The 23,165-nt window shown below is 58.1% G+C and overlaps 1 protein-coding gene across 1 annotated transcript; it reads right to left on the bottom strand.

Moving 5' to 3' along the window:
* Positions 1 to 728: 728 nt before the first annotated feature.
* KCNJ4 (potassium inwardly rectifying channel subfamily J member 4) lies at positions 729 to 2,131 on the bottom strand. The gene has a single exon (XM_079937091.1). It carries the CDS (start codon positions 2,087 to 2,089, stop codon positions 752 to 754), a length of 1,338 nt encoding a protein of 445 aa, XP_079793217.1. The 5' UTR covers positions 2,090 to 2,131; the 3' UTR covers positions 729 to 751.
* Positions 2,132 to 23,165: the final 21,034 nt, after the last annotated feature.

The following is a 23,165-nucleotide window of genomic DNA, read 5'->3' as shown; positions in this document are numbered from 1 at the left end:
TATACTTTATTAAAAATATATAGTTACAAACTCCATTGTCAACCCGGGCTGGGCCTGCAGGCCCAGAGGGCCCACAGGGAGGGATGGCCCTTACCCTGCTCCTTGAGGTCCCACTTCTGCACCCAAACCCAGTACTATCCACGGGCCAAGAGAGCTGGCTCTGAGGGTCTCAAGGGACCAGCCAGCTGGGCAGGGGGAGGTTGGGCTTGAGGGGTGCGGAGTGCGAGGGTGCACCTCCTCGCCCTGCAGGTACAAATGGCAGAAGGTGGACGTGGTACCTCCATCTCTCCATTTATAGATATTTACGAAAGAAAGTCATGAGCAACAGACCACAGTCATGCAAAAGAAACGCACACCCCTCCCACCCCCTCAAACTAACCACCGGCCCACCCCGGAACCCCCAGATGCCCACCCCCCGACAGTCCAGCCGCCTTCCCCAAGGTTCTGAGAGCAAAGGGGGAATGTCCTTGAAGGGTCGGTGGGGAAAGGGTGGTGGGTCTGGGGTTCCTGAGCCGCCAGTGGGTAGGTGCTGGAGAACCCAGGCTGACCAGACCGAGGGTCTCCTGGCCCTTTCCCAGGCCTGGGTTCTGGAGTCAGTAGGAAGGGGCCTCCCAGTCTCTGAAGCCCCCAGCTCTCTCCAGAAGGTCCATGGAGCCAGGGTGAGCCACTGTGTCCTGAGTGCGGTGGAGGTGTCCTGGCGGCCCACCCCCGGAAGAGGCTCTGGTGGGAAGCGAGAGGGCGGGCCTGGAGGTCAGATGGCGGACTCCCTGCGGTAGGAGATGTTGTCCAGCGGGAGGGTGGCTTGCATGCGCTCCAGATCCAGGTGGCTGCCGAACTCCAGCATCCGGATGATGCCCGCCTCCTCCTTGGAGCCTGCCTCCAGGCCCAGGCCCGCGGCCACGGCGGCAGCGGCCGCGGCCTCCTCCTCCATCTCCTCTTCCTCCTGGCTCATGAGGGCCAGCTCGTTCTCATAGCAGAAGGCACTGGGCGGGGGCGGTGGGGCGGGCAGCACGGTGATCTTACTCTCCTGCAGCTCCCGGGCGGAGCAGCAGGGCGTGCCGGCCACCTCGTATGTCTTGTGGAAGCGCGAGTAGTCCACCTTGTAGTGGCTCTTCTCCTCAAAGACCACGGGCTCGAAGCGGTGACCCCATAGGATCTCGCTGGCCAGGTAGGAGCTGCGGGCCTGGGTGGTCATGGCCGTGGCCTCCACCATGCCCTCCAGGATGACCACGATCTCAAAGTCCTCCGACTCCAGCTCCTCCTTGCCCATGCCGTAGAGCGGGCTGTCCTCGTCGATCTCGTGGACGATGATGATGGGCGACACCAGGAAGATGCGGTCCAGGCCGATGTCGTAGCCCACGTTGAGGTCCCGCTGGTCCAGCGGCAGGTACTCGCCCTCCTGGGTCATGTAGGGCTTGATGAGCTGGGCCCGCACGTGGGCCTCCACGATGTGGCTCTTGCGCAGGTTGCCCACGCGCCACATCAGGCAGAGCTTGCCGTCGCGCACCGAGATGACCGCGTGGTGGCTGAACAGCAGCGTCTGCGCCCGCTTCTTGGGCCGGGCCATCTTGGCCATGATGGTGCCGATCATGAAGGAGTCGATGACGCAGCCCACGATGGACTGGACCACCACGGCGATGACCGCCAGCGGGCACTCCTCCGTCACGCATCGGAACCCATAGCCGATGGTAGTCTGCGTCTCCACGGAGAACAGGAAGGCACCCAGGAAGCCGTTCACATGCATGATGCAGGGCTTGGCGGCCGCCGGGGCCGCCCCGCCCCCTCCCGCCACCGGGGCCCCCGCCGCGGCCCCCGCCGGGCCGGCCTCCAGGTCACCGTGGAAGAAGGCGATGCACCAGAAGAGGAGGCCGAAAAAGAGCCAGGAGACAAGGAAGGCCGCGGAAAAGATCATCAGCATGTAGCGCCAGCGTGTGTCCACGCAGGTGGTGAAGATGTCCGCCATGTAGCGCTGCGACTTGTTGCTCAGGTTGGCGAAGTAGACGTTGCATTGGCCGTTCTTCTTGACGAAGCGGTTGCGGCGTTTCCGCCGGGGCACGTGGGCCTGCCCGTTGCGGCTGTGCCCGTGCATGTCCTGAAGCCGGCGTGGTCACCTGGGAAGACGCAGGGCCTGCGGGGGAGAAGCAGACACGTGAGACGCTGGGGAGCGAGTGGCTGCCGTGGGAGCGGCTCTCCAAGGGCCCCCGGAGTCCGGGTTCCAGGGCTGCAGGGAACCCACCCAATGATGCTCAGAAGGGGTGGAGCCTAGACTGGGACCCAAGGCTTCCTCCACCACGTGGGCAGAATGTTAAGGTGGTTCTGACAACAGGGAGGGAGTGCCTCCGTGGCTGGCCCAGCTCCGGGATCGGGGTCTGCCAGACCAGAAGCTGAGGCCACCGGGATCCAGGCCCTAGTCCCAGCCCCTCCCGCTGCCCCTCCTCCCCCACCGAAACCTCCTGTGCCTGCTCTTCCGGGGGCTTCCTGATGCCCATCTCGGCACCGCCCTCGCACTGTTTGTCCCACGTGCCCTGAGCAGAGGAAGTGGTGAATGCTCTGGGCCCCGCTCACCTCCCTGGGCTCAGCCTCTGCCCTTCTGGGTCTCTCGGGGGTCGGACATTCTCCTGTGCGGTCCAGTTCGGCAGCCACTGGCCACCTGTGGCTCTTACATTTAATTAAAATTAAATAGAACGTTAGCTTCAGTTCCCCGGCTGCACTCGCCACATTTCAAGCGCTCCGTAGCCACATGTGGCTAATGGCCACCATACTGGACAGAGCAGATGCAGGACATTTCCATCATTGCAGAAAGTTCTACTGGGCAGTGCCGGGACCCACAGCCCAACGTCAGTTCCTGTCCTGTCCCCAAACTTGCTGGGAGCAGTGGTGGGTGAAGACTCCAGTGTGGTGGTCAGGACGGACATAAGGGGAGCCCTGATTTTTGGCTCCCGTGTAGGCATCCCTATTTCCGTATCACAGGTGAGGAAACGGGGGCTCAGAGAGGGGAACTGGCCTGTCTAAGGCCGCACAGCTGGTAAGTGAGTCCAAGTCCAGGTGTGTCTAACTCTCAGCCCGCAGGTGCTGTCAGTATTGCTGAGTTCGTGGTGTGAAGACCTGGGGTGGCGGAGGCAGACACACCACTACCTAGCTATGTAAACTCAGGCAACTCATTTCACCTCTCTGAGCCTCAGTTTCCTCAGTTGTAAAACGGGGATCAAAACCCTACCTCACAGGACCCGAGGAGACAGTAGGTGCTCAGTTAAAGCCAGTTGCCCTCCTGCCTTCTTTCCCGCTTCCTAGAGCAGGAGGAAGCTGGTGAGAGGCAGGATTTGCCTGTCAGCGTCCCCAGCTGTTTCGGTGGAGGTGGCCTCTCACCCTGCCGGGTGGCGGGTGTGCCAGCTGGGCCCACGGAGGGCAGACCTTCCCCTCACCCTCCCCTCCGCTGGGGCCCCAGGAGAGAGATGGTGCCGCCCAGGGCCCCAGCGGATGGCAGGGCCGGGGCTGGGCCCGGGCCCGGGTTCCTAGTAACGTTTTGGCCCAGAATTATATAAGGCTGGAAGTTTCTATTTTCTGTTCTATTCTTCTTCCTGATCTAATTGTGCATCTGTGGCAATGTTTATACACTTCCCCGGTTCAGGACAACTTGGTTGCCGCAGCAACCGGTGCGCGCCAACGCTGTAATTTAGAGATCAACAGCTTCAGAGCCTGCCTCTTCCTGGGAGAAACTCCCTCTCTCAGCCCAGGGAGAGTGAGCCCTGCCCCCATCTCCTCCCTCCCCTGCGGTCACCCTATTCTGACTCTGGGTTCTCCTCCCTTTCCGCCTTAAAAGGAGCTCCCTGGATCCCACAGTCCTGGATTGAAGTCCCAGATCCACCATGTAACTTGGGCAAGTTAGTGACTGCTCTGCACCTCAGTTTCCTCATCTGGAAAATGGGACCAGTGAGACCCAGCAGTCTAAAGACCTAACAGGTAACGCGGGTGTGCAGGGCTGGCCCTTAAGAGGTCATGATTTTAACTGGGCTTCCCAGACCCTCTCTGCTGCCTCCCCTAGAGTCCCAACAGCCAGGGCCCCAGGTGGGTAGCCCTGAGGGCATTGGGGGCCAGGGGCGCCTTCTAGGCTATAAATGGCTTTCAGAGAGGTCTTCCTTCGCTAAATACATCCCTCTCTGCTTTGTCTCACCATCTTGAATGCATCCATTAGCACCACAGAAGGAACCAGAGCCCGTAGGAAGGGTTTCAAGATCACTGATTTCAAGACCCTCATTTTACATCTGAGGCCAAGGAAGCTCAGAGCTGAAATGAACTCGCTAAGGGTCCCAGAGCAGGTGCGCCAGCCCTGAGCAGTCCCCTCACTTCCACTCCTGGAAGGTCAAGGAGGTGCTCCCGGGAAGAGGAGCTTCCTCTCTGGAGGGGGTTGGGGTAGGACTTCGGTGCTAGGGAAGAGAGGGCACCAGCCCAGCCCTGGCAGGCCCTGGACCCACCAGCCTCAGGTCTGCAGGATAGAGAGGCAGAGGGGACAGTGTGTAGCAACCTGGGCCTTTGGTGGGTGAAGACGGTGAGGCCCAGAGAGAGTAAGGGCCCTGTCCAAGGCCAGACAGGAGCCCAGGGTGCTGCGGGGCCCTCGATCTCTGCCCAAAGGAACTGGTCCTGACCTTGGGGGTTCATCTGGTGCTGCAGGAGAGGGTTCTTCATGGGGCTCCCCTCACCAGCACTGCCCACTGTTTCCCATCCCTTAGTGGAAGTGCCAGGAGTCTCAGCGAAGCCCCAGGAGGAGGCTCTGTACGTCCCTACCCCCTACACTCACACCCTCCACTTCAACACCGCCCCAGCCCCTGCCCTTCTGTCACCCCAATTCCCCATCCCCAGCACCCACGTGTAGCCCGGGGGGCGGGGGGCACAGCTCATCTCCCGGCCCCATGCCTCCTCTCCCGGTCACAGCAACCGTTCCCCGAGCCCCTGCCCTGGGCCAGGCCCGGGGCCACCACCGTTGTGCCCGCTAGCTCAGGCGGTGCTCAGAAACGTCCACTCCTGGGCCTTTGGGAAAGCTGCCCGCGAGCACAGGTGCTGCCACCAGGTCCGACACTCCACCACGGGCAGCCCATGTGTGGGGCGTCCCCCTGAACACCCTGGGCTGGTGAGGGCCCAGCCCCTCGTCCTCAGTCACCTGCCCAGATACACCACCACTCCATCCATCACCACAGCCCCTGCACAAGAGCGGGCGGTTCAGCGGCCGGCGCCGCACGAGGATGACACAAAGTGAGGGGTACGGAGCTCGGCCAGTGCTCGCGGGTCACAGCTGCCAGGAGACGGCCAGCTTTTCTGTCCCTTGTTTGTCACATGGGGCTTCCTGGCGAAGGCACAAGGACCCAAGGGAAAAGTGTGAAAGAGAAAGGGACAGAGATCATGGGAGAGAGGCGACAGGCATTGATGATTGGGTACCATCTTCCTCCGAATATAGATGTTTTATTAAAAGAGAGAGAGAGAGAGCAAGGGTGCCCTAGCTGTTCAGGTGCCTGTACCATGGCTACAACTAAGTGTACTTTTCTGGAAAAAGGGAGCTGGTCTAATCCGCTTGCACCGAAAGTGCCCTGTGCGCACACACTGGGGAACAGGGTTTCTATGGTGGGGCCCTGGGGGGCCGGGCGCTCTGGCTGCCTTGCTGGGTGACCTGGAACAAGTCCCTCCCCTTCCCAGCCAGGTTCTCCCTCCTTTATTCTAAGAGTGCAGCCTGCAGCGTCTTGCAGGGTGAACGTTCTTTCTTTTTGGGAAATAATGGGGATGGGCGATGCTGGCTGCGTTTTGAAATGTAATGTCCTTTCTTAGCCAAGTGAAGAATCGACAATGCTGTGCAAGTTACCAACTCTTTTTCTTGTTTGTTTTTAATTTTGCTGTGCTGTGAACATCTGGATCCTGGACAACTAGGGAAACTGAGGCTGAGAGCAGGGCTGTGGCACATGAGTCAGCGGCTGGCGATGGACACCTGAGCCTCAGAGAGAGAGTGAAGGGGACCAGCAGGGCTGTCAGCTCACTGGCACCGTCTCTATCCTGCTCCTTCCTGAGGAGTTAGGGAGGGCTGGACCCTGCCTGCCAGGGGGTCCAGAGAGGCAGGAGGACCACCCCGCACCTGTGTCCTCTTAGGTTTTCCCTATGATATGATGACACCAAATGCCCCCTCCTTGCCCACAGCTCCCTTTGCCGAAAAAAAGCCAATAAAGTGGCAGCAGCCTCAGCAGTTTCCCGCAGCCTGGGAAGGCGGTGCAGGCGAATCTCCCCACGAGCACCCGCCGCCACTCGTGGGAGTCACGGTGGCGTCTGCAGGTGCGTCACGCAGGCCCTCTGGCCCCAGACAGCAGCAGCAGCGTGTCCTGAGGCCCAGGCGGGCTGGCCTGGCCGCACTCGGCCCCTAGACGGCGGGCGGGAGGGGGCAGAAGCGCACACGTAGGGGGTGCTTAGCCCGCCTGCAGGCCTTCAAGCACCCCACTGATGTTGGGTGGGACAGCAGGGGAGGCGGAGGGACCTGCCGGAGGTCACACAGCTCAGAGTGGGGCCCAGCTGAACCCGTCATCCCTCAGTGGCCGCCCTCAGAGAGGGAACACTGGAAGCGCCAGCTCTATGCCAGGCGCTGTCTGGTCCCTCTTGCTGAAACATCACTACAACTCTTTGTTAATTTAACAAGTATTTATTAAGCACCTACCACAGCAACAAGCAGGGTTATTATTTCTCTTCCCAGCTGAATAATCACAGGCTGGGGGTGGGGGTGGGGGAGTAGGGACGGGGATGGGGTCACACAGCAGGTGCGGCAAAACCGGGATTCCGACTCAGGCCTGGGTGGGTCCAGGTCCTGGCTCACCCTGGTCCCCCGCCTCTGGCCTTCCCTTCACCTCCCACGATGCCCTGTTCAACCCGGACCCCCTCACGCCTCTCCCCAGCTCTCCAGCCTCAGCCCAAGCCCCCTCTGTTCTCTGAAGCCTTCCGCGGCTGCACTGCCAGCCGCCAGCCCTGCTTCCTCACAGCCCCTTGACCCTCACTCGGCTTCTTTTCCACTTGATGAAAATGATGTGCTGGCTAGAGCCTCACCTTCGGGGCTTTAACCAACACATTAGGCTCCCAGGCTCGGCTCTGTCCACCTCCTAGCATGTCCTCTGTGGACCTCGGTTTCCTCACCTGCAAAATGGAGATGATGCTAACAGTACCTACCTCACCTACGTAATAGAAACATCAGCTGAGGGTTCAACAGGGCATTGCAGGTAAAACACAGTGAATGAGATGAGATGAAGATGATGATGATGATGAAGATGACGGTGTAAGAACACTGGCCTGGGAGACCGGAAACCTGGCTTCAAGTCCTGGCTCCACCACTAACTGCTCCAGCCAGGGGCTCCTTCTCTCCATCTGCAAAATGGGGGACCGTAATTGCTCTCTGGCCAGAGAGCTGGGAAGATGTAATGAAGTAAGAGCCCAGCACAGAGTCTGAAATAAGGCGGGTGATCTGGTGGGCGTTCTTGAGTCTGATGAGTCCCACTCATCCCTGAGTCCCTCTTGGGCCTGAGGGGAGGCTGCCTCTTCTAGCAGACGGCGCACCCATGGGGAAATGGGGGCGGCGCAGGGCCAGGGGGTGGGGGGAAGAGAAGATTTCCCTGGAGGAAGTGGAAGGAATTAACAAGACTGCCCCATTTCCCAGCCTTGTGAGGAGCACAGGGCCTGCCCCCAACCCCAGCTCTGACTGAGGCCTCTCGGGCCTGGACTACCTGCTTTGGCGGGGAGGGTCCTTTCATCTCACACACACGGGGATTTGGAGGAGGGAGAGGACTTCAGTGCAGGCAGCTGTGCTCCTCAAAGAGTAAGAGGCGGCTAAGGATGGATCTAGCCATGGGGTTGTCCCATCCTGCCCACGGTCCTCTGCAGGGCCCTGTCCTGCTCCTCAGACCCTGGGAGGTCTGACTACCTTCTCTCGATGAATCTCCAGAGCCCAAATCTTCCCCCTCCCAGGGCAGTGGCTCTGACTCTGGAGTCTCTGTACCACTTTCCAACTGTGTGACTTTGGGCAAGTTACTTAACCTCTCTGGTCCCTGCACGCCTCATCCTTAGGTGGCTCTAAGAGTATTCCTTACCTCATAAGATTATTCTGAGAGGTAAAGGGGATCATGCACAGGTGCCCAGCACAGAGTAAGTGGTTGGTAAGTGGTACAAATCACTTCAGAGGCTGAACAGTCCTTCCCTCGATCCCCTCCCCTGGATTTCAGATGTCACGCCCCAGAGCCCACCCTGCACCCATCACGCGGCCCCGTCCAACTTTTCTTCCAACACCAACACTAGGGAGCAGGTGAGTAAGAGCAGCGGCCTCAGACTCTCACAGAGCTGGGCCGGAAGTGGGCTCAGTCCCGTCTGGCTCCAGCAGGATCCTTGACCTCTAAGCTTCAGTGCCTTCATTTACAAAGGAACCCAGTAATGCCTACCTTGCGGGGTGGTGTCGTGAGGACCAGAAGCAGATTGTCAATCGTCATAAAAGTGCAGGCCACACCGTGGGGGCTCAACAGACTCTCTTCCTCCCCCTCACCTTCTTCTGTACCCCGAAATCCCACTGCATGCGTAGCCCCTCCCCCACTGCGAAATCCACACGGAGCACTTAGTGTGCATTTGCTCTGTGCAGGCACTGTTCTGAGTGCTTTACGCTGATCGATTCCTGCCATCCTCATCCTGACCTCAGAGGAAGCTTCCGTTTTCATCCCTACTTTATTTATTTTTTAAATTTTTTGGGCTGCACCACGTGGCTTGCAGGATCTTAGTTCCCTGACCAGGGATTGAACCTGTGCCCCCTGCTGTGGCATTACGAGTCCTAACCACTGGACCGCCAGGGAACACCCCATCCCTACTTTAGAAGTAAGATAACCAAGGCACAGAGAGGTTCGGCAAGTTGCCGAAGGTCACACAGCTTGTAAGTAGTAAAGTCAGGATTTGGAACCAAGCAGTTTGATGCCAGAGCACATTCATTAGACACTCTGCTCTCCTGCCTCAGAGAAACACGGTTGTATCAAAAGTTTCTTCCACTTAGTAAACATTTATCACGCCTGCCCTCCTTTGTGCCAGGTTCTGTCCAGCAGGTCCTACTGGGAAAGGAGAAACTGGGTCATAGGGCAAGTTGGAGCCAGGAACTGGGTCCCTGATTTGAGGTCCAGACAGAGCCTAGACACACAGGTGACTCTGGGCTCCAGAGGGGCTCTGAGCAGTGTGGGGTGAACTGGCTCATTCCTCCAGCTCTACAACCACCGCACCTCCCAACCACGCAGCCAGCCAGCGAACAGGTTTAGAAAGCAAATTCCCCAGAATGTCCAGACGGACCTTCCAGTCATGGCCAAATGGCAGGAGCTGGTGGCTGGAGGACAGAAGGGCCACTGCTCCAAGCTGCAGGTATGCCCTGTGCTGCATTGCTGACGCCTGGCCCCTGCACTGATAGATGGAGGGCTCCCTGCTCCCAAAGGAGCCTCTTCTACTGGCCAGACAGTCCCACCAAAGAGGCCCCCCAGACACCTTTGCCCTCTCCCTATAGGAACTTGAAGGCAAGAGCGGATCCCCGAAGGCTTCTCTCTTCCAGAACAACCTCCGCTCCCTCGCTGGTGGTGGGATTCAATCCCCACTGTCTTGCTGTGGCTTCTAGGGACCCGCTCTGCTGCGTGCTCATTCCTCACAGGTGCTCACTCAGTTACTATTGCCCTTGCTGCGGGTCAGGCACAGGCTGCGGACTCACGCAACTTATGCATCGGTTGGGGAGAGATGCTATACACGTAACAAGCATTTGCACAGGTGACAGCCATCAGCTGTGGTGAGCTGCTTGAAGGAAAATTATGGTGTGACGTGAGAGAGAAGAAAAGGGGCCGTAGTTCGATGGGGGTCCCCGAAGGCCTCTTTCAGAAAATGACATTTAAACCGAGACCTGAGTAGTAGGTGGGAGCCAAGACAATTGGGAGAATTGCGTATCTGTGTGGAAGAGGGGTGTAGAACATTCCAGAAAGAGAATCTGCAGCAAGGCCAGAGAGCAGGACTGAAGTGAGCAAGAGGGAGGGTCACCCAGGATGAGGCCCCAGAGGTGAGGGGTGGGCAGGGTTTCAGAATTCATTCTCATGGCTATGGGAAACGGGCAGGTGGTGAGGTTTTGCCTGGTTTGATCTTTTAAACCTTCATGTGACATCTTTAAGACAAATAGGAATAAGCTGTAATATAATAAACCCGTGTGTTCACCACCAGGCTTCAAAAATAAAACGTCCTCAATATGGCCCCAGTGGCACCCCTGCCCTTGTCTGGCCCCAGAGGTCTCTGCTGTCTGATCGTGGAGCACACACAGGAATGAGATGTCAGGATGCTTTGTGGGGCACCGTGGAAGCTGCAGGCCAGCGACAGGGCTACCGCTGCTGCCCAGGCGGCTGATGACGGTGGCCTGGAGCTGCCAGGGTGGTGGCAGTGTTGCTCATGAGAAGTAAAGAGATTGGGGACACATTCCGGACAGAGAGCCCCCAGGTGTGGCGATGGGCTGGGTGGGGGGTTGGGAAGAGGGGTGTCAGGAATAGGTAATGGTGAGATGCTGAAAGAGGACCAGTTCCTAGTGTGCAGTGGCCTTGGAATGTCCACATCGGGAAGTCCACGGCATGTCAGCCCCCAAGATCCGGACAGAGCTAGACTCATTCGATCGTGCACACCTGGATGAGGCTGTAAGTTGTAAGAGTGGATGAGATCGCCCAGGCAGGGATGCTGGATGGGAAGAGAAGAGGGCCTCAGACCCAGCCCCGAGCATCTCCAGCACGCAGAGGAGAACCTGCCTCTGCAGATGGAGGCCAAGGGGCAGAGGGAGAGGATCAGCAGGACAGAGGCGCCCCTGAAGCCAGGAGAAGAGGGAGTTTCAGCAGAGTCGCCCAGGTGGCCCTGACCAGCCCAGACCACCTAGGCCAGTGGTGCCACCTCCTTTTCCCCATTAGGGTGCTCCCTCTCCCTGGCCAGAAAGGGTGAAGACTCCTCATGGGCAGAGGAAAAGGCAAGGTGCTGCGCGGGGTTGGGGGCGGCAGTGGGCAGGAACAGAGGTGACTTCCGCACAGCCCATAGCGGCCCTCCAATCCCAGCTCCACAGCCAGGGGTGGGCGTGATCACTGCCAGCCCCTCCCCCCCATTGCCTCATCCTGGGCTTCTCAGCAAACAAGACTCCAGGAGCTGGAGCTGCTGGTCTGGGAAGAGGGTCTCCCAGAGTTTGGGGGGTGGGGGCTGATGCCCCCTCACTCACACAGGATTCCTTGAATTCTCTGCTGGGCTCACAGGCCGAACCTAAGAAGAGGTGTGGGGAGGAGGGGGAGTGGGTCAGGGGGGTCAGAGCCAAGTGCCAGGGCGAATTCAGCCAAGGCCACCCCGGGCAGCTTCGTAGAGCCGTGCGATTGCCTGTGACACTTGTGTGGGCTCCCGGGCCTGCAGACACTCAGGCACTCAAGGAGCCAGGCGCCTGGTTTGCCCAGCCCAGACTGGAAGCAGCCCAAACACAATGGCACGCCGCGAAGCCAGTGAAAAAACGAGGGGGAGCCCGGTAGGAACCGGTGTAGGTCTTCAAGATGTGTTTTTTTTGTTTTGTTTTGTTTTTTGCGCTACGCGGGCCTCTCACTGTTGTGGCCTCTACCGTTGCAGAGCACAGGCTCTGGACGCGCAGGCTCAGCGGCCATGGCTGACGGGCCCAGCCGCTCCGCGGCATGTGGGATCTTCCCGGACCGGGGCACGAACCCATGTCCCCTGCATCGGCAGGCGGACTCCCAACCACTGCGCCACCAGGGAAGCCCTTCAAGATGTGTTTTTAAGTGAAAGAAGGTAACCATGATGAACACTGAGCCATCATGAGCCATACATATCTACCATTTGTATAAAAAAGGAGAGAAAAGAAATTTATAGATACACATCTTTGCTTTTCTGTGCTTGTCTATGGATGGAGACCCAGGAAACTGGTGACACTGGCTGCCTCCGGGGAAGGGAAGCAGGTGCCTGGGGGAGGGGTGGGAGGAAGAATTCTCACTGTATTCCCGTTTGTGTCTTTTTAATTTTAGAACCATATGAATGTATTACCTACAAAAAAAAAAAAAAGACACATAGAAAGTTTTAAAACTAGTGTGTACCTATGTGTATTTTCTGAGAAGGGTCATAGCATTCATAAGATCCTCAAAACGGACTGTGACCCCAGAAAGCCTGAGAACAAACACTTCACTTTGGTACTGAGTGGCCATGGAAAAATGTCTTAACCTCTCTAAATTGCATCCATAAAAAGGGGAGGAACAACACCCACTTCATAGGCATGTTGCCAAGACGAACAGTGACAGTGGAGGGTAAGGGGTTATAAACTGCAAAATGCAAAAACCCTTTGTGAAGGGGATGACTTACCGTCCCTCCAGTCCTCTCCGCTGCCCCCTCCAGGGCACCTCTGAGCCCACGGTCCTCCCAGCAGTTCTGATGGAGGCTGCTGGCTCACCCTTGCCTCCCTCCTCAAGTCCTCCAGGCCTGAGGGCCCCTCTGCAGGTTGCCCCTCTCCCAGCCTCTCTATTCAGAACCCATGCAGTGTCCAGGCTCAGCCTTGACTAAAAATACCACCCGGCCCCAATCGCCCTCCAGAGACAAGCAGATTTGGCACCTGCTCCAGTGTCTGCTGGGCGTCTAAGAGGCATCACAAACCCAGCATAGCCAAGATGGAAGGATTGCCCCTCCCCTGCCTTCCCCATCTCTGTCTGTGACCTCCTGGGGGCGCTGCTCAGGCATCACACCTGGGCATCATCCTTCAACCCTCCCCGAACCCAAGAGTCATAATAATGGTATGATAACTAACATTTAGTGTTTACTCTGGGCCAAGCCCTGGCCACTCCTTTGACCCTCGTGACACCCTGGAGGTGGGCACTGTTATTTTCGTCCCCACCGGGAGTTCAGGAGCTTCCCCAAGCAGGTGAACCGCAGGAATGGGACCTGGACGTGGGCCCCATGCCCAGTCCATCCAGCCTGCAGCGCCCTCCCTGCCGCAAGCCACGTCATTGCCGACAACTGCATGGGGTCCTCCCTGAGCCTCCCTGCCTCCACTCCCCATGCAGTCCGTCTCCACACAGGCTGAGGACCCACGTCACTCCTCAGCGTGGAGCTCTCGGCTTCCCACGGTGCTGTCCTGCCCTCCAGTCTCCCCTCTCCACTCCCACCCCGACCCCCGACCCCCGACCACTCGGGCCTTTCTTCTTGCCCCTCCTGGATGAAATCCTCCAAGACTCCACTGCTCACACCTTCCCACCATTCAGGTCTTGACTCAAAGGCTGCCGCCTCCAAGAGGCCCCCCAGGTGTTCTCCATCTGCGTCCTGGTCTTCCTCACAGCATTTATCCAATCCAAACTGATTTCACCCACAATCTCCGCAAGTGCCGGGACCTCAACTCTCTGCTTCACCCCTGAACCCCAGTGCCTGGCACAACGCAGACACTTAATAAACATCCGACGACTGTCAAAGAGACGAGGTAATTTCAGCCTGTCATAATTCCCGTGAAGGACCTAAGCAAGGGTGATGTGACAGAACGGGACCAGGGAGGAGCTATTTTTGTCACCGGAGTTAGGGAGAACCTCTCAGTGGAGGTGGCCTCTGAGTGGAGACCAGAAGGAGATCTTCTGTGGTGCTGGAGTGGGGCAGGACGTCCAGGGCCTCGGGCCTCGGCCTCACATGCCTACGGAGCACTGGCTTCTCGGCAGGTGTCCCCAGGTGTCCTCCCCGCGGGGCGCCCAGGGTCCTAGGCCCAGAAAAGCAGCTCCAAGGACAGGAGGAGGCAGTGCCGGGGCGGGGTCAGCAGGAGAGGGCGCAGCAGACAGGCCTCGGAAGGGCCGGACCGCGGCAGGAGCACTCCTGCTCATCGGCAGCCGAGAGGACTGGCGCTATCAGAACGCCTACTACGCGCAGGGAAAGAGCTACGTGCGCACCCGTCACCTCTGACCATCTGCCAGCCGGCTCCTGAGGCCAGAGGCTCGCAGACTCCATTCACTCATTCATTCATTCATCACCCTAAAAACACGCTGAGCTGGACGGGCAGCTGCCCTCCTGCCTAGTGTGTGTCCAACACAGCCCAGGGTCGTCCCTCGGAGGGCACTCCATAAGTCACTGTGGAATGAGTGAACACTAACTGAGCACCTGCTGTGTGCTGGGAGAAGAGAAATGAGTCAGACACCACCCTGCTTTGCTGAGCTCCGCAGGTAAGTATGTGAGGAGGGCGGAAAGGATCCTCACGGCCAGAGGGCTTGGAGAGGAGGTGGCCAGAAAGACACGAGGCAAACAGAGAGCTCAAAGACAAAGCAGGGCTGGGGGGAGCAGAGAGCAGGACCTAGGCCCCAGGGTGGGGTGGCTGACCAGGAGGCTCGGGGGCCTGGAGCTAAGTGGGCTGCTGGGCAAAGGAAGGAAGGTCTGAGGACAGAAGAGCAGTATCCTGCAATTCTCAGCACTTATGTTCTTAGGAACCAAGCACCCTGGAGAAAAGGAATCTGGACACTCAAGCCTTCTCAGTGTCGCCTCCAGGATTTCTATACAAGGCAGTAAATTTCAGACTTTCTGACCAAGACCCAGAGTAAAAACATACTGTAGGACTTCCCTGGTGGTGCAATGGTTGAGAATCCGCCCACCAGTGCAGGGGACACGGGTTTGAGCCCTGGTCCGGGAAGATCCCACATGCCACGGAGCAACTAAACCCGTGAGCCACAACTACTGAGCCTGTGCTCTAGAGCCCGCGTGCCACAACTACTGAAGCCCACGCACCTAGAGCCCGTGCTCCGCAACAAGAGAGGCCACCGCAATGAGAAGCCAGCGCACTGCAACGAAGAGTAACCCCCGCTCACTGCAACCAGGGAAAGCCCGCGCACATCAATGAAGACCCAACGCAGCCACGAATAAATAAATAAATAAATAAATCTATATATTTAAAAAAACATATTTTACATTGCTACTCATCATTACAATACAGTCCATATATTTTAAGAGATGAAACAAGAGCATCACTAAATAATACCCTCATTACATACAAGTGCTTGAAATTTTCTTTTTTAAAAAATTAATTTATTTTATTTTATTTATTTGTGGCTGCATTGGGTCTTCGTTGCTGCACACAGGCTTTTCTCTAGTTGCAGCGAGTGGGGGCTACTCTTCATTGCGGTGCGCGGGCTTATTGCTGTGGCTTCTCTTGTTGCGGAGCACGGACTCTAGGCGCACTGGTTTCAGTAGCTGTGGCATGCGGGCTCAGTAGTTGTGGCACACGGGCTTAGTTGCTCCGCGGCATGTGGGATCTTCCCAGACCAGGGAACGAACCTGTGTCTCCTGCATTGGCAGGCGGATTCTTAACCACTGTGCCACCACAGAAGCCCGAAATTTTCTTTTTTATTTCATAAAAAAAAAAAAAAGCGTAAGTAGTGGACTCAACTAACTCAATTTCACAACCACTAATGGGTCAGGAACTGCATGCAGTTTGAAAAGCACTGACCTTCGGGGTGCTTAGGAGCTGTGAATGGGTTGAGATGGGATCTAGGGCTTATCTTGAAGCTGCAACTGACTATTCTTGGATCATGGGCTGTGGGGGCACACAACTGTGGGGAGAGTTGTTGGAAGTCAAGGGGGAGTATGTGGAACAGACCCTTAGGGTCACAGGACCTCTGCACTGCGGTCCAAACAACAGGGACTCTGGGTTCTGGGTCCAATCCCTTTCCTGGCCCTGTATTAGAACCCGCTGCTATCCCCCTAACAGATGCCATTCAGCAGTTGCTTGCCCACCTCCCATGACAGGGGGCTCACCCCCTCCTCAGGCAGCTCCCTAGAGTGTGGGGAGTGAGGCCCTGCCGTGCGATTAACGCAGCTGGTGACTGTTAAGTCCTTCCCATGGCTGCCTTGTCTGTTCTCTCTGACCCCTGGCCTGTCATCTCAGGGACCCGGGCCAGCTCCAGCACGAGGCCATGGCCTGCTCTCTGCCCCACTTGGTTCCCTCTCCTCCCTGTGGCCCGGCTCCTGCCCCATGGCTAGGGGGTGGCCCTGGAGCCCAGCCAGAGAGAGGCTCTTTCCAAGGTCAGGTGGCCTCAGGATCTGCAGCTGCACAGCCTGGCGCTGGTGCTCAGCCAGGCCTGCCCCCACCCAAGCAGGTCTGGAGGGCTCAGCGCAGAGGTCAGGTGCTGACACTCAACACAGCCAGAGGAGCCGTGTCTGAAGGTGATGACCGGGGACCTGGAAGTCTGCCAAGAGTGGCCACTGAGGGGTCAGGACAAAGAAGCTCATGTCTACAACAGGCCATGGGATACTGCCAGGCTCAAGAGATCTTCCCAGCAACCCGCAGATGCAGAGGCACAAGCCCACCCTATGGGTCAGGGGATGGAGGCTCAGAGAGGTGCAAAGGCTGCCTAAGGTCACACAGCCAACTCAGGGGTGGAGTTGGACTTGAACCCAGACTTTCTGTTTCTCATCCACAGGCCTCAGCGGGGACTACTGAGGCCAGAAGAAAGAAGCCTTGGGGGACAGGCTAGATTCCTCAGACCCCAGAGTGCAGAGCCAAGGCCAAAGTGGGGGGCAGGTCTCAATTAGCAGAACCCTCTAGACACAAGCGGGCTGCCCCAGGAGATGGTGAGCTCCCCCTCAAAAGGGTGTGAGGGGCTCTGATGCCCATGTGTCAGAGTGACTGCAGCCTCGTCTGCCCCCGGTTCACGTCACCCACAGCCAGGGCCCCTCTAGCTCTGTGCCTGCCACCTCCCCTGTATGGCCTCGTGGAGTTCTCCCATTGCTGACCCCTATTCCATCTGTCCCCAGGCTGAGTGGCACCTTAACTCTTCGGGGGTCGGGGGAGGTGGCGGGCTAGACTTCTCAGGCCTACAATGGGAGAGGGGAGGCTCCTTCAGGGAGTTTGGGGTCGGGGTCGGAGAGGAGCTGCAGGGCGGTGGTGGGGTGTCCCAGAGGCCAGTAAAGCTTGGTGCCGGTTCTGCCACCAAGGCGAGCTTGGGCAAACTCCCCTCCCCAGGCCTCAATCTCCCCATCAGTAAAATGGGACCAGCCCCTCACTGTGAATGTACCCCCTCCTCCCCGGCCTAGCTAAGGTCCCCTCCCATCCTCGCTGCCCAGGTGGAGCTGGGATGGGCTCCGAGAACAGGTGGGGCAGCAAAAGGAAGAAGCCAGACACTTCCCCCCACCATCACCACAGGTAGCCCCTGTTTCACAGAGGAGCAAAGCGAGGTTCCCAGGGGGATGGGGACCTGGTTAATGTCACTCGGGATAAGTGAGTGATCCAATCCCAGGCCTGTCTTCCTCACTCAGCTGCACCCACGGTGACAAGGGACTGCTGCCCCTGCCCCTCTCTCCAACCTAGGGGTTTCCCCAGGAGATGAGCTCATCCCCTGCATAGATACAAGGAGTGTCTGAGGGAGACAGAGGTGTCGGCAGCCCTGGAAGAGGGGAGGCAAAGGAATCAGAAGGAGCCCCGAGCTCTGGTCCAGCCCCAGCTCTGTCACCATCACTGTGTGACCTTGGGCAAATCACTGTGGTCTCTGGGCTCCATTGCTCCATCTCCCAGCAGAGTGCTGGAGAAAAAGCAGACACAGGAGCAGACCAGCACTGCAGGGTAAAGGTGGGGAGAGTGGCCTCCTTCATCCGAGACCAGGGGCTGTTTCTGCGCAGCTGTACCCACGCCCCACCGCATCTCCCCCCTGCCCTTCTGAAGCGCCCCCCCCCAAGGCCCACCCAAGCAGGTCTAGACCCAGGCTGCCGGCTGATAGGTCACCATGGCAACGCCAACTCCCTACACAGCACCAGCTGGGGTCTGGACCACCAAGGACCACCTTCCTTGGTAGCCCCTCTCCTTGACCTGCCAATGCTCCTCATGGGCACCTCCCCCTGCTTACAGGCCAGATGTTCCGGCATCTGGCAGTAGGGCTGGTCAACGACTGACCAGGTAGCCACAGGCAGGACTGGGGGAACTGGCGCAGGGTGAGGAAGGGGAGCCCCAGGCTGGACGGGATGCCCCCTCCCTCCCTCAGAGGCCAAATGGAGGGTCGCAGAATGGCTAGAACTGGGACTGGGTGCATTCCCAGCGGGACAAACAACATGTGGCTCTTTCTACCCGTTGGACCTGGGGCAAACTCTTGCTTCTCATTGAGCCTCAGTTTTCTCACCTGAAAAGTGGGAGTGACGGCCTTCAGAGGGTGGCGGGGAGGTTTAAGTGAGGTCATGAATATAAAGTCCAGCGTAAAGCCTGGTACATTGGACCTTGTCCCCTTCCTGCAGCTGGACCTCTAGGAAAACCTTTGTCACCCCAGTGGCCAAGCAATAGCACCATCTATCCGAGCAGTTCGCGTGTATGAGATGTGAGTGAGCGGATGTGAGTGTGTGCAAGTGTGTGAGAGAAAGCGTGTGTGATAGTGGGCCAGAGAGTGTGCGAGCTGGAGGGGGTGTGTGTATTGGGAGGAGGTGAGGCAGGGGGGTGCATGCGCCGGGGGCCACGGGGGCCGCACCCCAGCATTCCTCCCACCCATTTGCCTGGCCCGTGTGTCCTGAAAAGGAACAGGGGTCTTAGAACCAGGTGAAACCCATCAGTTCAAATTGAGTCCAGTCACTTTCCATTTGTGTCCAGCTGGTCCCTCCCCCTCGCTGAACCTCAGTTTCCCCTTCTGTGAACAGAGGGACCCACCAATGCCCCAAGTCAGGTTCAACACAGGGACCAGATGACGGGCCGCAGGGGCAGAACTGGCCCCGGCCTTTGGGAATGGGGGGCTGAGACCCGGAGCAAGCTGGAGCGTGAGCTCCCCTGTCCCCCGGCTGCACCCCACCCACCACCCCGTCAGGCCCGTGTGCGCGCCTGCAGGAGCGCGCGCGTGACTCAAGGTCTATTCATAGCTGAGCTCCACCAGCTGCAGCGTCACAAGCAGAGGGGCCTCAGCCCATATTATTATTTCAATTACCATCTGAATTAAAAGTTTGAGCAGCGATCAGCCCACGTAGCGAGGAGAAGAGGGAGCAGGAGAAAAATAAAGATGAAAAGGAGAAGAAGGGCTGTGCTCGGAGATCCCCCCGCACCCCAAGGAGGACTGAGTCGCTGAGGAGGCTTAAAGGTTATGCCAACCCCCAGGATTCCTGCCCGCCCTTCTCCCAGGGCCCAGGGTCCTCACGGGAATGGGAGGAGCGCTTTGAGAGACAGCCCAACGGCAGCCACTTTGTAGAAATAGATCATTTAGTCCAGATTCTTGACCACGCGGATGGGCGTACTAAGCTCAGAGAGGGTGAGGAACTGACCTAAGGTCACACAGGGAGCCACACCCAAGGCTGCTGGCTCCAAGACCCTCTCTTGCCAGACAGGTTCCATCTACAGTTCCTCCTGACCTCACAGGCTGTATGACACTGACATCTGTGGATGGCCCTGGGGCAGGACCAGGGAGGACAGAGGTGGACCTGCTATCCCTGCTGGTTTCTCTTCCTGCTTCCTCCTCCCTGTTCCCAAGGCTGGCTCCCTTACCCACGGCCCTAGCCTAGAGCCAGCACTCTCAGCCCTCTGCCAAAGCAGCCAGCAGTCTGCACTCCCAGTCCCAGACCTCACTCCACCATCAGCCCAAAGGCCCCTCCTTGCCCACTGGCGCAGGGGACAGAGCCCTGGCTCATATCTAACTCTCCAGTCAGCTTTGGGCAGGCCACTCTTTGTCTCTGAGCCTCAGTCTTCCCCTTTGTAAAACGAGTTCTCCCCTTGGGCGCATGTCTATTTCTATGTCTTCAGAACAGAGCCCCCATGGGATCTCTGAGGGGGTGTCATGCTCTGGGGCGACGCACCACCTCCTGCCAAGCCCCATCCCAGGGGAGGGACGACGTTTTCCACTCTTTCCTCAAGGAAGTCCCAGGGACAGCCCCGGAGAATCAGACTCAGGCCCGGACTCAGACCCAGGTTCCTCCACTTCCCTGCTGTGCGACCTTGGGCAAATCACAGAGACTCTCTGAGCCGTGGCTCCCCCATCTATAACACGGGGACCTCAGTTCGACATTGTGGGGTTGCTGGGAGGGTTAAATGAGAAGGAGTTTACAAAAGCTCCGAGCCCAATGCCTGGCACGACGACGTGAGTTTCCTTACTGGGAAGCCGGTAAGCGATGGGCGCTGCTTCCCGGCTCCTCCTGGGGGTATCGAAGACTCTCGCGATTTTGAAGGTGGGGATGCTATTCAACCTCCCCCATAAAGCAGGAGTCACCAGGGCAGATCGCTCAGTCGGCTCTGCTTGAATAGCTCCGGGAATAAGGAGTTCACTACTTCACAAAACAGCCACAGATGCACCTCCAGCTCTGGGAACCTTCTGGAAGGGGCCATAATCTTCCATCTGAACCCCAAATCCAGCCTGTCCCTGACTGGGACTGCCTGAAACTGGCTTGAAAATGAGCCTGAAAGAGAGCTCTTCAAATAGACCAAGTGAGGGATGGGAATAATGGCCAGGGACGGTGAGGATGGGGCAGCCAGGGAGCAGGAAGGGAACAGGGAGGGGGCCAAAGTGAGAACTGGGCCCTCAAAACTCCCGGGTCCTGTCCGGGCTGGCCACAGTCTTCCACAGGAGGTGTGTGTATCTGCCTGTCTCTCTGTCTACTTCCAGGCAGGGCTGGGAGCCAGGAGCCCTGGGTTCAGGCCCCAGCTCTTCTTCTTCCACCCCCAAACCATCAGCGTGACCTTGGCGGGGCGGGGGTGGGGGGTCCACTTCCCTCCCTGGGCTTCGGTTTCCACTTTCGTAAAATAAGGGCATCAGACCAGTGATTTAAGTGCCAAGCCTTCTGTCTGAACTGAAACGCTCTCCTGCCAATGGCTGTGTCAGCCTGCCCCCCACCTCCAGCCCAGCGTGCCGGGAGCCGTGGGGCCCCCTCAGTGTCCGGTTTCATGCCAGAGACCCTGTCTCTTCCCCCGTCCCCCTCTTTCATGTCTAGTACCTCTTTCGTATCTAGGGCTTTTGAGGGTTCTATCACCCCATTTTACAGGTGAGGAGATGGAGGTATAAGGAGGTAAAGTCACTTGCTCAAGGTCACAGAGAGCCACTCAAAATGCAGGCCTCCTCCTCTGTGCCCAGGACAGCGGCGGGACTCAAGGGCATCTTTTTTCAGGAGAGTCATCAAGATCTTGAATGGCCAACAGTTCTCGATACAGATGCAGACTCTGCACGGGGTGAGGGTGAGGGGGCTGCCCAAGGTCACACAGCAGAGCAATGACAGATGGGGTCCTGAACCCAGGCTCCCTGCCTCCCAGGCCTCGCCTAGCCCGGGGGACAGCAACACGGCCTGACCTGCCCTGCCCTGGGATCTCCGAGATTACAGCCCTTGTTCTGCCTCGAGGCCCTGCCTGGCTGCTCCCGGAAGCCCCCAACACCTGGGACTGAGGGGGAAGAGTGAGCAGGAAGACAGGAAAGAAAGTTGAGGGTTGGCCGCTTGCCCCCCAGCCCTCTGTCCCTCCCTCTCCTTCTCTCCTCGTGCAAGGGGAGCGGTGGTGATGTAATGCACTCGGCTTTGGTCCCGATGCCAATCTCAGAAGAGAGACGACAGATTGCGTGAGCCAAATTTGGCATCCTAGGGGGAGAGGCATGAAAAGTGGAGATGTGGAGGAGAGGAGCGAGGAGCCTGGGGAGGCGCAGGAGAAGGCCCCCTGCCCAGCAGACCCCGGACTGCCTCCCTCCTTCGATGCCGGGCCCCACCTCCTCCCCAGCCCACCTGGCCTCGGGGCCTCCCCTCCTCACTCTGCGAGGCCGGCCTGGCTGCTGCCGGGACCCTCCAGGCCTGGTGCTGCCAGTCCTGCCCCCCCGACACACCGCTCCAGCTCCATTTCCCACCGCCGCTAGTCTCCTGGTTACCATGTTGCTGGTTGTCATGTCGCTTACATGTCCTCGTGACTCAGTGGTCCCCGCAGAGGGGCCCCCTCCTCCTCACACCCCCCTCAGCACACGCCCCCGCCTCCCCCAGATCCACATTAAGAACCAGCCCGCCCTGTAAGCCTACACTGTTCCTCCTCCCCTTCCCTCTTAGATCCTAAGCTAAGAAATTTTTTCACGGCATCTCCTAAAGCTACTTTATTCTCTGCTCCGCAAATGTCTGTTAAGAACCTACTGTGCTCCAGGCTTGTGTCAGCTGCTTCCAGAGACCTCACGTGGTCTGTAAATCACCTGGCAACCCAATGAAGTCAGTACCAGCATCCCCACTCTCCAGCTGAAGAAACTGAGGCTCAGAGAGGTCAGGCCAGCTGCCCAAGGTCACCCAGCAGAAATTCAAGGCCAGCTTCGTCTGCTCCCAGTCACCCCAACACTTTTTATGGGAGAGGAGCTTCTCTTTCAAGGGTAACCCAAAGGTTCCTGAGGAATAGCTCCCGAGCCCCAGCTCCCCCCTCTAATTCTGGGTACTCCCGTTCTTGGTCAGCCTTATTTCAGGCCATATTCCCCTCTCCCCATTAGCTGTGCATCTTTCCAAAGGTAAGATGAGTCCTTACTCCCATGTGTTCAGCGCTTCCCCAGCCTGAACAGCCCTCAGCTCATCTGAGCGCAGGCGCCCCCTCCTCCCCTTGGAGGTCAGTGGGACAGGGAAGAGTGTCCTCATTCCACAGATATGGAAGTTGAGGGTCAGGGAGGAGAGTGACTTGTCCACCGTGCTGGTCCCTCAGCTAGCTGAGCTGATTTCTAGAAGCCTAAATGGAGGATATACGAGGCCCACTGCCCAGCGTGGAAAACCCCAGAGAGGGCCCATCCTCCCAGTGGAGAACAGAGTAGAATATTCTAGGTTCAGCCCTCCAGACTCCCATTCGGCTGTGGGTCAGCTCAACGGCCAACAGCCTTTGCTCCTGCCATGTTGCACCTCAGCCCGTATCCTACCACCATCTTCGACGTTTTGTTCCCCTCATCCCAGGCCAAGCCAGGACCACCGTTTGGCTCTCAGGCCCCCCAAATCCTGCCAACAGCTCCAAAAAGCCCCAAAGCCCTGGAGGTCACAAGACTGGATGTGGGGGAGAAGCAGAACAGACATTTTACACACACACACACACACACACACACACACACACACACACACACACACACACACACACACACAGGTCTGGCTCCTCTCTGGGCCTTGCATGCGTGGCTCTTAGGCCTCCCTCCCTCAGCTCCCCGTTCCCTCAACCTGCTTCTTGACATCCTACTTCTCTT

The sequence above is a fragment of the Stenella coeruleoalba genome, assembly GCF_951394435.1.
Source record: "Stenella coeruleoalba genome assembly, chromosome: 11".
Taxonomy (NCBI): Eukaryota; Metazoa; Chordata; class Mammalia; order Artiodactyla; family Delphinidae; genus Stenella; species Stenella coeruleoalba.
The sequence above is the reverse complement of the archived record's forward strand: the minus strand, read 5'-3'. Positions and strand labels throughout refer to the sequence as shown.

Excerpts from the sequence above, each read along its gene's own strand:
- KCNJ4 (XM_079937091.1), bottom strand. The coding sequence starts at position 2,089 with ATGCACGGGCACAGCCGCAACGGGCAGGCCCACGTGCCCCGGCGGAAA.